Genomic DNA, 16,619 nt, shown 5'->3' with positions numbered 1-16,619 from the left:
TTCAGAAACGAAGGGAACGTTGGCGACGGCATCTAACCGGCCAATGATTCCTATGAGTTCTGGTGATAAAGAGGCTTTGGCGACGGCGTCTAACCGGCCAAAGTCTTCACAGCTTAAGGAAATGGAACGACCATCGACGAGAGTGGAAGATAAGCTGCAGGATGTTATCATTGCTTCCATTCCTGCGGGGCAGAACGAAGAAATGACGGAGGATCAAATTGATTTGGACAATAGACAGCTTATTACTGAAAAGGAAAATACTGGCAGTCTTGGCTCCGAACGAGGAGCTGGAGCTCATGCAGCTGATCTGGTTCGTCAAAAAAAGGATTTGGCTCTGGAGAATCATATGAAAGTTCAGCAGTTGAGTGAGGTTGCTACTCAGGAACAAGCTAAAAGGCCTCGCGGGCGGCCTCCTAAAGCTAATCTTCTGAAAAAACATTCGGTTGATGATAGCATCAAAACCCGATTGAGGAAGCCGCCGGTAACGCCAAACCCGAGCTCTGTCAGGCTTATTGATAGTAAGCTCAAGGCTGCGTTTGACGCTGGGGGACATCCGAGGGATTTTATGGTGGATCATGGTGATTCTCGCAGTGCTAGATCCATGAGTAACATAGCCTCGCAAAGTTGCGCTGACGAAGTGGAAGCGGCAAATGCCGCCTCCATATAATTTTTTCTTATGAATTTGTTTACCTGGAATGTCCGTGGTTTCACGGATGAGTCCAAACGCATCCTTTGGGAGCATTGTCACACTTTCTCTCCAATGATTGTTGGTATTATTGAGCCAAAATCGGACTTCAAAAGGCAAGTTTCTAGTTTTTGGTCTTCTATCAATCTCATTCCTGGTCATCAAAATATGCGCCAGGACAGGTGTTCTAATATTTGGGTTTTCCACCACCCTGATGTGGATTTCCGCTTGGTTTTCTCATCTGAGCAAGTGATTATCGCGGACTACTCCTGGAATTCGTTGGATTTTCGTGTTGCTGTGGTCCATGGAGCTTCGACTTATGTGGAGAGACGGCTTCTTTGGGCTAATCTTCTTCGGTTTGTTTCGGGTAGTATGGTGATTATGGGCGACTTTAATGCTGTGAAGGGAGCCCATGAAAGAGTCAGCAACCGAATGCCTGACCAAATTTCTTGCCGGGATTTTTGCTCTTTTATTGATGAGACTGGTTTTATCGAATCCTCCATTGTCGGCTTGCGTTTTACTTGGTCGGGTCGTTGTTTCATGCCGCGTCACGTGGAGTCTCTCCTTGATCGTGCTCTTTATTCAGAATCTTTCTCAGACTTTTGGTTCTCTGTTCACACGCAGAACCTGGCTAGGGTTACGTCTGATCATTCTCCGATTGTTTTGCAGTGTTGTTTACCGCCGCAAGTGAGCCGTCGGTTTTTTAGGTTTTTGAATATATGGGTGTCGCATCCCAATTTTTTGAGCATGGTGGAAAATTCTTGGTCTCAGGATATGCAGGTCTTGTGCCCTATTTATCTGGTTATGGCTAAGCTCAAACGTCTTAAGCGGGAGTTGCAAAGCTGGAACAGGAATACTTTTGGGCAGGTTGATCAGAAAGAGTTGACTGATATTCAGTTGAATATTTCTTCCCAGGGATATACTGATGAGCTTTTTGATAAGGAGGTTCAAGCCCAGGCTAAGATTAATGTTGCTCTTTCCCAGAAGAGTTGTTTCTTGCAGCAGAAAAGTCGTGTGTCTTGGTTGAACGATGGTGATAGAAACACGGCTTTTTTTCATTCTTCGCTACGCTACAAGAAAAAACCTAGCAGAATTCAGTCCTTGATGATTGAGGGAAACATGGTTTCTGATCAGGATCGTATTGGGGAGCATATTGTTGAGTATTTCACGAAGCTTTTTACGGATGATTCTAGTTCTGATGTTGACATTACTGCTATTGAGGCGGTCATTGAGCATGTGATTTCTGATGAGCACAATGTCTTTCTTTCGGCGATCCCCATTGATGAGGAGATCTCCGCGGCTGTCTTCGGCATGGATTCTAATAGCTCCCCAGGTCCTGATGGTTTTTTCGGTAAATTCTTTCAGGCTTGCTGGGATATTGTCAAGAACGACATTTGGAAGGCAGTTCGCACTTTTTTTCTTGGGTCTTATCTTCCTACGGGTTGTAATTCGAGTACGATGGTTCTTATTCCTAAGAAGAAAAATGTCACTTCGGTGTCTGACTTGCGACCCATTGTCCTCTCCAACTTTTTCTTCAAGATTATCTCTAAAGTGTTGGCGGCGAGGCTTAGCTTTGTTGCGTCGAATTACGTCTCACAGAATCAGTTTGGTTTTATTCATGGGAGATCTATTCATGACTATATTCTGCTGGGCTCGGAAGGTTACAATTGTTTGCGGCGTACGGGGCGGGGTCAGAATATGGCTTGTAAGATCGACATCAGGAAAGCTTTTGATACCCTTCGTTGGGATTTCTTGCTGAATGTTCTTAGAACTTATGGGTTTGATGGGAGATTTATTAAATGGATTGACATAATTCTTCGTTCGGCTAGGTTGTCGATCCTTTATAATGGTCAGATTCATGGTTACTTCAGCTGTACGAGAGGTGTTCGACAAGGAGATCCTCTCTCCCCTATTTTGTTCGACATTGCTGAAGACGTCTTGAGCTCTTTATTTATCAACTGCGTGGATTCTGGTCATCTTACTCCTATGGCGATGGCTCGCAATCTTTCGTTTCCCACTCACCTTCTATATGCTGATGACATTCTGGTGTTCTGTAAGGCTTCGGTTAGAAATGCCAAGACGATTAAAAAAATTCTGGATTACTATAGTTGGATGTCTGGACAGGATTGCAGCACCGAGAAATCGTTTATTTATTTCTCTTCAAAGACTTATGCTGTCACAAAGCGGGCTGTTTTGCGAGAGCTGGGATTTGTTTGTGGCAGAGCTCGTTTCACTTATCTTGGAGTGCCTATCTTTCATGGTCGTGGCAGAGCCTCTTACTTTCGGCCTATTCATGATCGGATTATTGCGAAATTCTCTAGATGGAGAGGACGTCTTCTGTCTATGGCTGGGCGTATCTGTTTGGTTAAATCGGTTATTCAGAGCTCCGTGACTCACTCTATGCTGGTTTATAAATGGCCGCGTTCCTTGATTTACGACCTTGATGAGAAGTGTCGTAATTTTATTTGGACTGGAGATATCACAAAGTCCCCTTCTTGTTCGGTTAGCTGGAGCCGTGTCTGCGCACTCAAAGAAGAAGGAGGCCTGGGTGTTCGTTCGTTATCTCTGATGAATAAATGTTTCTTGATGAAGATGGCCTGGAAGGTTATTTGTGGTAAGGGCTTTGGTTTTCAAATGCTTAAAGATCGTTACTTGAATTTATATGGCTGTGTTCGGTGTAACTCTGTCTCTTATTCGGTTTGGCTGGGCCTTAGAGAGGAGGTTAGTGAGCTGATTGATAATTCGTACTGCTATGTTGGAGATGGGACTACCACGAATTTCTGGTGTGATGATTGGTTGGGTTACAGAATCAAAGATAAATGTCGAATACCTCACTTTGTGACAGAGCTTCTTGGTCATTCTGTGGCTGATTATTTTTATGACGGTATATGGCATTTTACATAGGAGTTTGTTAATACTTATCCGGAGATTGTGGTTGATATTTTGCTTCTCCCCTTAGGCGACACTAATGATACCAGGTTTTGGAAACCTTCTCTACATGGCGCGATTACTGCTGCTCTTGCTTTTTCTAATAATTGCCACAGGTTTCCTAGGGTTAGTTGGGGGTCTTGGATTTGGAGACCTTATATTCCTGTGCGCCGATCGCTTATCTGCTGGAGAGTTCTTCATAGCCGACTTCCTACTTATGATCGCCCAATCCGTCAAGGCATGATTATGCCCAATTTTTGTACCTTCTGCTTTGCTGCTGAGGAGACCATTGATCATATCTTGTGGTCTTGTAATCAAGTTCAGTCGATCTGGCTGGAATTTCTGAGTTGGTTTCAATTTCCAGAAGCTATAGTGGCCCCTGACATTCATAGCTTCTTAGTTCGCGCTTGGAATCATAAGTGGAGTTCTCAGTTGGATTGTTATTGGAGGGCGGGGATTATTGGCATTTTATGGGCTATTTGGTCTCATCGGAATTCTTGCATTTTTGATAATGCGCGCTTTGAACACAGACAGATCATTCGGATTATAAAAGTGTCCTTCAAAGAAATTGAGAATACCTTTAAACTTGGGCATATGGATAACTCTTGGAAAGAATATACCATTCTTCGTGCGATTTTATATCTGTTCATTGGTGGCCCCCGGTCTCACCCTGGATCAAGGTTAATACGGACGGTTCCGCGATGGGCTCTCCTGGAAATATTGCTGGTGGTGGTGTCTTCCGTGACAATTTTAGTTGGGTCCGTGGCTGCTTCCATTTTAAAGGGGGTGTGGGTTTTGCTTTTGAAGCTGAGCTCCTCGCCGTCATCAAGGCTATCTTCATTGCTCATGATTGGGGTTGGCATCATTTATGGGTCGAGTCGGATTCCACTTATATTGTTCATTTGCTTTCAGAGAGATCAACGGCGGTTCCTTGGCGTTTTGTGGCCTCATGGAACAAAATTCTGAGCATTCTTCCTGATTTCTATCTTCAAGTCACTCACATATATAGAGAAGGCAATAAACCCGCTGACATTATGGCTAACTATGCGAGAGATGAAGGGTGGTGGCCTCATGCCATTGACGATATTAAGATGGCTGTGAATCTTGATATGGCTACCCATAGCCACATCCGGAGAAGGTAATGGTTTGCAGCCTTGGAGTTCTGGTCACTACTAGAAAAATGCACATAGATGACACTAAATAGATGACGTTTTTCTCTAAAAAGCGTCATCTATGAGCGCGTTTTTAGTTTAGATGACGCTTTGTAAAAAAAGCGTCATATATGAAGTGTCAAGATTGAAATAGATGACGCTTGTACAAGAAGCGTCATGCATAAGTGTCATGTATACATAACATAGATGACGCTCTATAAAAGCGTCATCTATGTGCGCGTTTCTGAATTAATATAGATGACGTTTTATGAAAAGTGTCATCTATGTGCGTGTTTTTGAGTTAAAATAGATGACACTTTATGAACAGTGTCATCTATGATAGTGTTCTTCAAAATTTTATTTTAATTTCTTTTTAATTTTATTTTTATATTTTATTTTTTTAACATTTGAATCCTTTATCTACAACACCATTAATTAATTATTATTGATATTAATATTAAAATTTTATATAATTTTTTTAAAGTAGTGTTTCTAATAATTTTATTATTATTGATTAAACTATTTAAATTTTGATATAGTCAATTTTTATTATTGAAATTATGATGAAATATTTTTATAAAATTAAAAGAATAAAATATGTGTATATTAGATACAAAAGGAAAGAAAAAATTATTATTGATATTAATATTTAAAATTTTATATAGTTATTTTTAAGTAGTGTTTCTAATAATTTACTGTATTTCTTGTTAATGTTGGATAATTAATTATGGATATGTTATTGAGGATTTAAATTATGTGTTGAATGTTACAATTTACTGTATTTCAAAATTTAAAACAGGAAATTAAAAAAAAAATTATATTTCAAAAATAATAGATGACGGTGAAAAACTATCATCTAAAACAACAAAACGTCATCTATTGTATGGATACATGACGGTTAAAACGCGTCATGTATAGTTGTTATAGATGACACTTATAAAGAGTCATCTATTAAAACAACAAGCGTCATGTATTTATCATAAATATGACACTTTTGTCATTTGTACGTTCATAGATGACGCTTCTTAAGTGTCATCTATACTATAAAAGCGTCATCTATGAGCGCATAGATGACGCTTCTTAAGTGTCATCTTATTGAGAGGGTATAGATGACATGTCTATTCTTGACACTTGTGGATGTACATAGATGACGCTTTTTAGGCGTCATCTATGAGCATTTTTCTAGTAGTGGGTTGACGTTGTTTTTGTTGCGTTGCCGGAGTCTTTGAACGTCTGTTGTGCTGTCTGGCTTCGACTGGACCTTGAAGGTCTGAACTGGCCTTGCTTTGTTTTGGATCGGAGGTTGGAAAGCTTTGGTTTCGACAGAGCTAAAGCCTGGTTGTTCTGGACTTCGGCAAAACTGAATCGGGAGCTCAGTTCAGTTTCTGCTCTGGCGGCGTCCTCGGCTTCTCTAGTGCGGCTGCTGTGGAGGTCGGTTGAGAGGAGTTTTGCTGTCCTCAGCTCTCGGACCAGCTCTTTTCCTGAGGTGCGAAACAGATCGGGCGAGGTTCTTCTTGGTCTTGGGAGCGTCGGGGTTTGGCGATGGTGGTGCTCGTCTGATGCTTTTGTCGGCAGTGCTAGCTAGTTTCCTTTTTTCTTTTTTCTCTTCTTCTTCTGTTTGAGTTTCTGTATTTTTTGGGAGCCGGGATTATTTAGGGGTGATGGTTCGGCCGGAGCTTCTGAAATTTTCCTAATTCAGCTCACTAAACTTTTTTCTACGAGTACTCTTTTTCCTCGTCTTGAAGTTTTAACAAGGCTCGGCCCTTAGTTTTCTCTCTTGTGCTCTCAAGGGTTCTTTGTTTTGCTTTCCTTTTTTAATAAAATCCTAATTTAATAATAATAAAAAATGCCTAATATGTATGAAATGCTAAAAAAAATTATAATGTATTAAAACTAATTTGTAATATATAGAAAATATATAATCTATGAACATGTTGTTTGTTATTATTATTATTATGCTTGTCTTTTAATAAAAAATGTCTTAAATATACGGAATGTCCATATATTAAAACTATATAATCTATGAAAATATTGTTCGTTATTATTAGTATTATGCTCGTATTTTAATAAAAAAAATACCTTAAATATATAGAATGCCCAAAAAAAATTTCTCGGGGGCTACCGCCCCCGAACCCCCGTACAATTTCAACCCCCCCGAACTTAATTCATGGCTCCGTTCCTGATTTTAGCATCGACTTACATAATAATTAATATGCAACTGTTAGAAGTATAAGTATATTAGATTAAAAACACAGAAAAGTAAAATAATAAGTATGAATTTCGAAAATTGAATCAAAATATATTTTATAAACCTTTGAAAAAAAATCATATATTACCAACTTTTAAAAAAAATAATGAAGTTGGAAAACCAATGACGAGAAAATTTTCGTATAACCAAATAAACACAATGTTTTCGAGACAGTTCTAAAGAATTTGAATTATTTTCAAACCGACCTTAATAGATTATCGGGTTATTCGATTACGGACTTTTTAAACTAAAATTTTATTGGACTGAAATTTTTAACTTTAATCCTCTTAAATTATCTATCAATTCGAATTAGCCCATAAATTTTGGACTGGAATCACATCCTTGCTCATGGATTAAGAGAATGCCGCCTTTGCATAGCTCGACAAAAGGTAAAAATCCAAACAGAGTCGACGTTAATATCCGATTACCAATGTCGAAACAAAAGTTGTTGCTTGATGATTAAATTAATTAAATAAACAAGAGACGTGCATCCATCTCCAACAAAGGAATAAACAAATGACTCGACCCACATAATCACCACTTGCTAGTTCTATATATCTACATAGATTTAAAAAAAAAAAAACCCCAAAAAAGAGCATAACTCCAATAGCTGCCCCATAACTTTCACAAATTCCTAAACCACCCAGACTTTTTGCCGTCAGGTGCGCTTTGGTCCCCCAACTAACGTTTATCATATTCACCAAATTCAAACACGAATAACCGACGACATTTGTGGATAAGGCGACAACGGCGGGACCTCAAATATCCCTTTCCCTTCCCCTCCATCCCAAACGGCCGTCCAACTTGACGGCGTCAGCGGCACCGCCGCCGTCAACTCACTACTCTCCGTTTTCACCTCTTTCCTCTCTCTCTCCTCGCCCTCCCCGTCCCTCCTTCTCTTCCGGCACACCACCGCCTCAATCTGCGGCACCGCAGATTGGTCCATACTGCCGATCTCGAGCGGGAAATTGAGTATCGCCTTGCTCCCTCTGAGCTGGAACGCCGCCCTATCGTAGGCCTTGGCGGCCTCCATCGCGGTGTCGAACGTCCCCAGCCAAACCCTAGTCCCCTTCCGGTTGGGGTCGCGTATCTCCGCCGCGAACTTCCCCCACGGCCGCTGCCGCACGCCTCTGAAGTGTCTCCGGTCGCCGGAATCCTCTACAGCGGCGCCGGCGAGGTGGATTAGAGCAGCCTTGTTGGTCACTTTCGGAATGGCGATGTTGAGCGCCGGCTTGGCCTTCTCTCTCATCGCAATGTGCGGTTTGGTCTCGAATTCGAAACAGTCGGCGGTTGTGAGATCGGAGAGATTGGAGCTGGTTGAGCTGGAGGTTCTAGAGATTTGGGATTGAGATGAGCAGTAAGTTTCTGCGAAAGCAAAATCATCAAGGAGGTGTTGGCGTATGAGATCAAGAGCTGAGGTTTCATCGGGAGAAGCCATGATAAGTGTATTAGACATATTGGGTTTGAATTTGAATTTTTGTTGTGAGTGGAAAATATGGAGTGAGAAATGTGTTTATATAAGGGGTTGAAGGAGGCGGCTTCGCGGCGGGTTCATGGGAGGAGAGAGGAAGGAACGCATGGCTAATCATAAGAGCGGAATTCCAACTAAAGACTTGTACTAGTCTAGTAGTATAATATTGGAAACTTTTTAAAAAATGGTGTGTCGAGTGGTTTGTCGTTTTCCTAAATTGTACAGTGATGTTTGGATATAAGGTCCCGTGGCCATGTCGACTACTATAAGACTAGGCTTATTTCGACGTTGCTTCCTCGCCCATTCGTGCGAACGAACTTATTTTAGTATTTTCGGGATTTATTCAATTCTTTTGACTATTGGGTCTGTTGCGATTTGTTTCATTTTACAAAACTTGTGTCTTTGATAGATATTGAAATTGTCACCAATTTAAACATATAAAATTTCACACAAAATTAAAAAGAAATAAGTACGTACCTGTGTAAATATTGTATCACAAAATATATACTACCAACTCTTATCTATAAACAGTGAGGTCAAGAGTTCAAACCTCACCACTCCCTCTCCCTCTCCCCCAATATATATATACGTTAAGAATAGTTACTAAGTTCGGTGATAAAAATACCACCTATCTTTGGGGAGCCTCGAGCTAATTAAATAATTCATTATCTGAAGTTAAGATATATTCAAAGACTTAGACAATAAGACTCTCTCTTACTATGCCTCTATATCTTCCCAACACCTCACTAGCAGTAGATAATTGGAAACAAGACTACAACTCAAACAATTGTTCAAAACATAATGAAAAAGCGATCGAACAAGATCACACACTCACACACAGTATGATCTAAAGATTCGTGAAATATATATATTTTGGAACACACGTACGAGAATATCAATAAAAGTCGCAAGCAAGAAACGTCATCTTCATTGCTCTTAAATCGACGAACGTTTTCTAGCAAGAGTTCTAGCTTGAATAGGACTCGATCAATGAAGGATGGGTCTATTTGTAATTGCAATCCAATAAAGCTTTAATAAATATGGAGATTCAAAGTTATGCATTTCTAAAAGATTCTCGATAGATAACTCTCCAAATTATTGGTAAAAATATGGGTAAGTGTGAAATTGTTTCAGACACCAACTAGTACATCGACTGACATTTGGAGATTGTCTACATAATGATATATTAAAGTATAACCTATACTCTAACAATCTCTCTCTTTATCATTAATCTAGATAAAATAAGCTGCACAACTCAAGAATAAACTGCAGCAAGAAAAATCACAATTAATACTAGAAAACTCCCCCTCAGTGTAAAATCTAACTCCCCCTGAATGCAAGAACGATCAACAGAAGCGCCACCAAGTATCATCATGAGGAGTACTACACAAAATAGCCGATCGACACAACATGTTTTCAGCTAGCACACAACTAGCATACTACTACACTCTGTTATTTAAAGATTAAAGATTTCTAGCTATGGTAAGATCATTTCTGAAAGATTCTTCACTCGTCTAAACTTGAATTTGGCGTTTAAGCTTCTAGAAGGATTGGAAGGTTCTCCTAAAGTTGAGACAAGTAGAATGAAGCTTTATAAATTGGGCATCTTCTCTTCTTCATTGAACTTCAAGCTTGACTGCACATGACCTTCGCCAATCACCTAATCATGGGCGGAATGGATTTTATCTTTTAAGTTATAGTACATTTCTCTCCTTCATTTTCACATCTGGATGCGAATCTTCAGATATTGCACATAAGCATATATGTGGTTGTACGTATGAAAATGATGCATGTTTTCTCTCTTTGCTCTTTTGCTCCATATACACTCGTGTTGTCTTTTTTGTTTATATCTATAGTAATTCAAACTTCATTTCTGGCGGTTGATTGAGACAACATACATACTCTTTATTCAACGGTAAGTTTCACACTTGTTTGCGTACTTTTATGCATACTACAACTCGTGTCGTTGTGATGTGTTGTCTGTTAATTTTAGTAAGAATGCTATTTTTCATGAGAAATGATAATAATGAATAATTAAGGTAGTATATATTGTTCAATAACGATAATCAGTTAATTAATAAAATTTTCACTCACTTAGAGATTCGAAGTCGGGTAAAATTTCCAAGTAAATAGCAGTCATATGATTTGAAAATCTAACGTTTCAAATTCATTCCCATTTCTCACCATATTTGTCAATTCTCATTGGAATCATTCCCTATATATATATAGGGGATGGCTAGAATAAAAACACTCTTAAGTGTATAAAATATAAATGATTTTCAGCACTTAGATCATCAAGATCTACTGTTGATTCGTAACCCTGTTGGATGAATTCATGGTCCTGGGTTCGAATCCTAAAGGTAGCAAAAAAATATTTTTCACAATTTGTAACCATGTTTGATGAATTCGTAACCCTGTTGGATAAAATTCGTACATTAAAAAACGTTTATATTTATATTTTACGAAGTGTTTTTACCGTAGCCCTCCCCTATATATATATATATATATATATATATATATATATATATATATAGATGATCAAATAAAAATTTCTTACAAAACCAACATGAACAATTACTCCTTGGAATATAAAACTTTATCATAAAAGAGAAGCATTAATATAGTTTATAAATTAAAGAGCATAATACATAAAGCAATATTGATGTAATATACATAAATATTAATATAAAAATAATTAATAATTTTAATATGCATATAAAAAAGCATATTTCATAGTTTCGTCAGAAAAACTTCTAGCCATGCATTTTGAAGAAATTAATTATATGCCTCCTTTTTTGGTGTCGAAATATAAAATAAAAAAAAGTTTATAAACCCCTAGTTCTTTCAAAAGCAACCCTAATTAATTATTACTCCCTCCGTCCTATGAAGCAATATCAAGTTTCCTTTTTAGTCTGTTCCACGAAGCAAGGCCAGTTTCTAAAAGTAGCAAAAAATTTATTTCACTTTTTCACCTACCATACTTAACATACAAAATACCAATTTCTTAATTCTCGTGCCGAAAAGAACTTGATCTTGCTTCATGGGACGGAGAGAATATTAACCAACAAACAAAAATACAAGAAAAACTTATAGAAATATGAAAACATATAAACTTGTAACACAAGAGATGAAGAGAAACACTGGATAAAATAGGATAAACCGAAAGCTTAGCACACGGTCGGTAATTTTGTATTAACGCTTGAGATGTATGTAATGCCTATGTCACGTAAACATATTATAGAATGAATGAACTGGAGCAAATTTTAGAACAAGATAAGGAATGATATACTATAAAATCTGAATATATATATAGATATAACTATATTTAAGAGAGACTGGAATATTCCGTCAAAAAAAAAGAGAGACTGGAATATAATAATCTTAAACGGCTTGACATTTGACTAATCTTGTCCATTTCGATTGTGCTGATCGAGGCACAAATTATTCAAATTACTATTTAATATCGACAACTGTTGTTTAGAGTTTGTCCGAAATACGTATCTCTTGATGGTCGTTGTCCACATTCACCACTAGGGATGTCAAAAAAGCCCGAAATCGACGGATCGACCCGAATAGACCGATAAAAAAGGTGGGTTAGGGCTGAAAATTTTTAGCCCGAAAAAAATTTAGCCCGAATGGCCCGAACCGAAAATAGCCCAAGCCCGATAGAGTTGGCCCGAAAACCGAGTGGATTGGCCCGATTAACCGAACACTTTCTTAATAATTGATTTCTAAACTTTAATACTTTACTTTTTAATTTGATAATAATATTTTGATGCTTGTATAATATGTTTTGGTTTTTTCTAACGATTAATAATAAATATTTATGATATAAAAGTCAAAGAAATATAGTAATTTATGTTATATCTATATTCAATTTTTATCGGAAACAAAGTTAAAATTAGATATTATGTAAATTTACATTAAAATAACACTAATTTTTGTATCTAAAATAAGGCGAAATATTTTGATTTAAAAAGCACGACATATTTTTATTATAATAATATGATTATCAATATAAAAAAATTATACATATAAAAAATCGTAAAATTGTGGGCCCGAACGGGCTAGCCCGAAACCGAGTGGGTTAGGGTTAGGGTCGAAAAATTTTAGCCCGAAAAATAAAAAAACCGACTAGCCCGAACCGAAAATAACCTGAAACCGAATGGGTTGGCCCGAAACCGAGTGAGTTGGCCCGATTGACATCCCTATTCACCACGTCCCATTTATTAAGCCCGAGTGCCTAGTATACTTCAATTGTTCATATCCCTCTAAAATCTATCTACTCATACTCGTCCAATCGTCCCAAACACAATTACAAAATAATTTTATTTATCATTTTCAGTCTCAAACACGTATAACATTACTCATTAATTATCAAAACTTATTTGACTACATAAATATAACTGTTACAATAGTTAGAAATTACAAAAACTAATAAGAAGATTACAAATTAAAGAAAAATTCGCGTATATATACAAGTCAATTAACGTTCAGATCCATTTTAAAAAATGGTTTTAGTACCAATTATCAACTCGTATAGTAATGCCTGGCAATTTCCCAAAGTCAGTTATAATTATAAAATATCTAATTAATTACTAAATATAAATTATTGATATGACTGAAAAATTATATGAGCTCGAGCCTATTATAATCTCCAACCAGATTATGATAATTAAGGGGAATTAAAGTTTACTAATCATAATTACAATTTATTAAGTCTTAATTATGATTTACTAATTCACAGTTTGAAAATATTTTAACACTAAATAAATATTTTATTAGTTTTTCTATGAATATATTTGGAAGATGACTATTTATATATGAATTTTAAGTATGTCTCCAAATAAAAAAATAGTTTAAAAAGTAAACATCATGTATATGGAGCATATGTGTGTTATATTAAAAAAATTGTATATACTATGACAACAAAGGGTCCGTTAGTTTGATATATAACGAAACACAGTTCAATTGGTAAGACGCTTTCCATCCAACCTTGAAGGCGATGGTTCGAGTCATGTGTGCATGTGTTGTGAAATTTAAAAAATCGTATATATACGCAAGGACGGTCTACGATAATGTGGGTCCTGTCCAAGTTCAAAAATTTTGACCCTTTATTTATACTAAATACACACACACACACACACATATATATATATATATATATATATATATATATACATATACATAATTATGAATTAATTATATTTTAGTAAATTATAGTATTAGTTTATTTTCGTCAAATTATATGATTAACATACAAAAAATTAAGACAATTACTTTAAAATTATAAATATATGATTTTACAAAATTTATTAAACAAACGGAACTTTTAGAAGAATTAAGAACAAAGCTTCCCGTTTTTGTTTGAAGGTTTTATCCACATTTCGGGGCCCTTATTAAATTTTGGCTATTTATAGTTAAAAGTTTTTTATGCATTAAGAGTGACCCGAGAAAAATGTCTAAATTACAATATGATATTAAATTATGCGAATGATAATCATTACTCATATATATTAATGAAACTAATTTTGATTGTAACAATTTGACTAAAAGCTAGTGACTTAATTAGTGAAAAACTTAAAAATTACAACAAATGACAACAAGATCATTTCCGTCATTTAATTAAAAACAAAACAAAATAAAATAAAATATATAGACTGAATTCGAATATTGAAGTTTGACTGGATCCAGAATAGTTTGGTGTTTTAATTCTCCTAATAATATACAACATCTTATTAATCATTTAACTTGGTTGGTGTACTTGTATAAAATTCTCTATTACAATTTCTCTCAAATAAAAAAGAAAATTTTTAGTCCAAACAAAGTTTCGAAAGCATTTTGAGTCCAAACAAAGACTGTGTGTGGCATTACATTTATCGTTGTATGTATATATATATGATGAACACCAAAAAAGAATTACGATGTAGTGATCATCATAATGTCAATAATATCATCGAAGAGAAACTCAATTCTCCTCTGATGCGGCTGGGAACTTCTTAATCAGATAACAGTGATCTGATTAATTTTTTAAAATCTTCACCACGAAGTAGCTGATTAATTACTGAAAATTTTCGATAAAGTGTCCATGATATATTTGTTATATACTCCCTCTGTACCACGAAGCAAGACTTAGTAGTAAATGATATTTTTATTGCTATTTTTAAAAAGAGTAGTGATATTTGAACACCAGGTGTACGTTACACCTGGTAAAAAAACCGGTTTTTTACTTGGTTAGAGTGTGGGTCGGTTTTATGGATTTAGTATATTTACTGATTTATCCTTGATTTATTCTATCCATTTTCTTTCTTTTTTTCTACCATTTTATCTACATTTTTTCGGCCATTTGTTTCCATTGTTTTCGGTAATTAGTTTGTTTCCTTACGTGTTTTTTATATAAGCCTTTGTTTATTTATTTTTATGTTTTTATTTTGGGAAATTTTATAATTTATATAATTCGATTTTTTTTTAAATTTTTGTTTGGTTTTTATTTTGATTTATTTGTTTTTAAATTTAATCATTGATTTGTTACCAATAATTTAGTGTTTCTTGTTATAATAATTCTAGGTTTGTTTCTAGCTATTTTTTTTAAATTAATATTATTATTTTTTTCAAAAATTATTTCTCCTAAATTTTGTGTTTATTTGTTTTTTATTAATTTGTTTCAACTAATTTTGTGTTTCTCCTTAAAATAATACTAGATTTGTTTTTGGATATTATTTTTTAATTTTTTCGAAAATTAGATTTTTTTTATAAGATAAAAATAATATTATTTATTCTTATCTAATATAAAATTATGTTATTATTTCGGATATTTATATTGCTAAAATTTTGTTATTTTTATTTGTTTCCACTAATTTGTTTCCTATTATTAATTAATTAATTAAATTTTAGGATTTGTTTTAATTAGTTGAAATTATATAACAATATACTTGAAGACCATATATTATAATATAATATTAAAGTCGAAATGGTTCATATGGTTCATATGAATATATTTCGCTCGCAAGACTATGTAACGAAGTCGATTCAATTCAGTTATTCGTTATAAAATAAATATTTATTAATTATTTTAAATTAAATTAGTGAATTTGAGGATAAATGTAATAAAATGAGGTGAAATGGTTCATATGAATATATTTCGCTCCCAAAACTATGTTTAACAAGTCGATTCAATTATTCGTTATAAAATAAATATTTATTAATTAATTTAAATTAAATTAGTGATTTTGAGGAAAAATATAATAAAATGAGGTGAAATGGTTTATATGAATGTATTTCACTCGCAAAACTATGTATTACAAGTCGATTCAACTATTCGTTATAAAATAAATATTTATTAATTATTTTAAATTAAATTAGTGATTTTGAGGAAAAATATAATAAAATGAGGTGGAATGGTTGATATGAATGTATTTCACTCGCAAAACTATGTATTACAAGTCAATTCAACTATTCGTTATAAAATAAATATTTATTAATTATTTTAAATTAAATTAGTGAATTTGAGGATAAATGTAATAAAATGAGGTGAAATGGTTCATATGAATGTATTTCACTTGCAAGACTATGTATAGCAGGTCGATTCAACTATTCGTTATAAAACTATATAACATATACTTGTAGACAATGTATTATAATATAGTATTGAAGTCGATTTGATAAAAAAAAATGAACTACTATAGTGTAAATAATGAAGTCGAAATAATTATACTCAATGAAATGAAGTTGAATTAATTAATTGAATTAAATTAGTGAAGTTTTAATAAAAAACGAATCATATTATGGGGTTTTTCTCGGAAAGCTATATAACATATACTTTATTAAAAGCGATATAATAGTAAGAAAATGAACTACTATAGTGTGAGCAATGGAAAAAAAAAATTAATTCAAGTGAATCATACAATGGGATTTTGCTCGAAAAAGTATATAACATATACTTTATTTGAATATATTTAATTGAATATAATAAAATGAGGTAAAATTAGTATATTGTTATATAATTTCAACTAATCAATTAAATTTGATTTCATTGAATATAATAATTTTGACTTCGTTACTCAGACAATTGTGGTTCATTTTGATATTACCACATCGATTACAATACTTGTTTATATTATATTCAAATAAAGCATA

General features: G+C 34.7%; 1 protein-coding gene across 1 annotated transcript; it reads right to left on the bottom strand.

Moving 5' to 3' along the window:
• Positions 1-7,445: 7,445 nt before the first annotated feature.
• Positions 7,446-8,835, bottom strand: LOC130997281 (ethylene-responsive transcription factor 5-like). The gene has a single exon (XM_057922548.1). It carries the CDS (start codon positions 8,466-8,468, stop codon positions 7,719-7,721), a length of 750 nt encoding a protein of 249 aa, XP_057778531.1. The 5' UTR covers positions 8,469-8,835; the 3' UTR covers positions 7,446-7,718.
• Positions 8,836-16,619: the final 7,784 nt, after the last annotated feature.

This window comes from Salvia miltiorrhiza, chromosome 8, assembly GCF_028751815.1.
Source record: "Salvia miltiorrhiza cultivar Shanhuang (shh) chromosome 8, IMPLAD_Smil_shh, whole genome shotgun sequence".
Taxonomy (NCBI): domain Eukaryota; kingdom Viridiplantae; phylum Streptophyta; class Magnoliopsida; order Lamiales; family Lamiaceae; genus Salvia; species Salvia miltiorrhiza.
The sequence above is the reverse complement of the archived record's forward strand: the minus strand, read 5'-3'. Positions and strand labels throughout refer to the sequence as shown.

Bases quoted from the DNA above. Each gene is read 5' to 3' on its own strand.
- LOC130997281 (XM_057922548.1), bottom strand. From the start codon at position 8,468: ATGTCTAATACACTTATCATGGCTTCTCCCGATGAAACCTCAGCTCTT.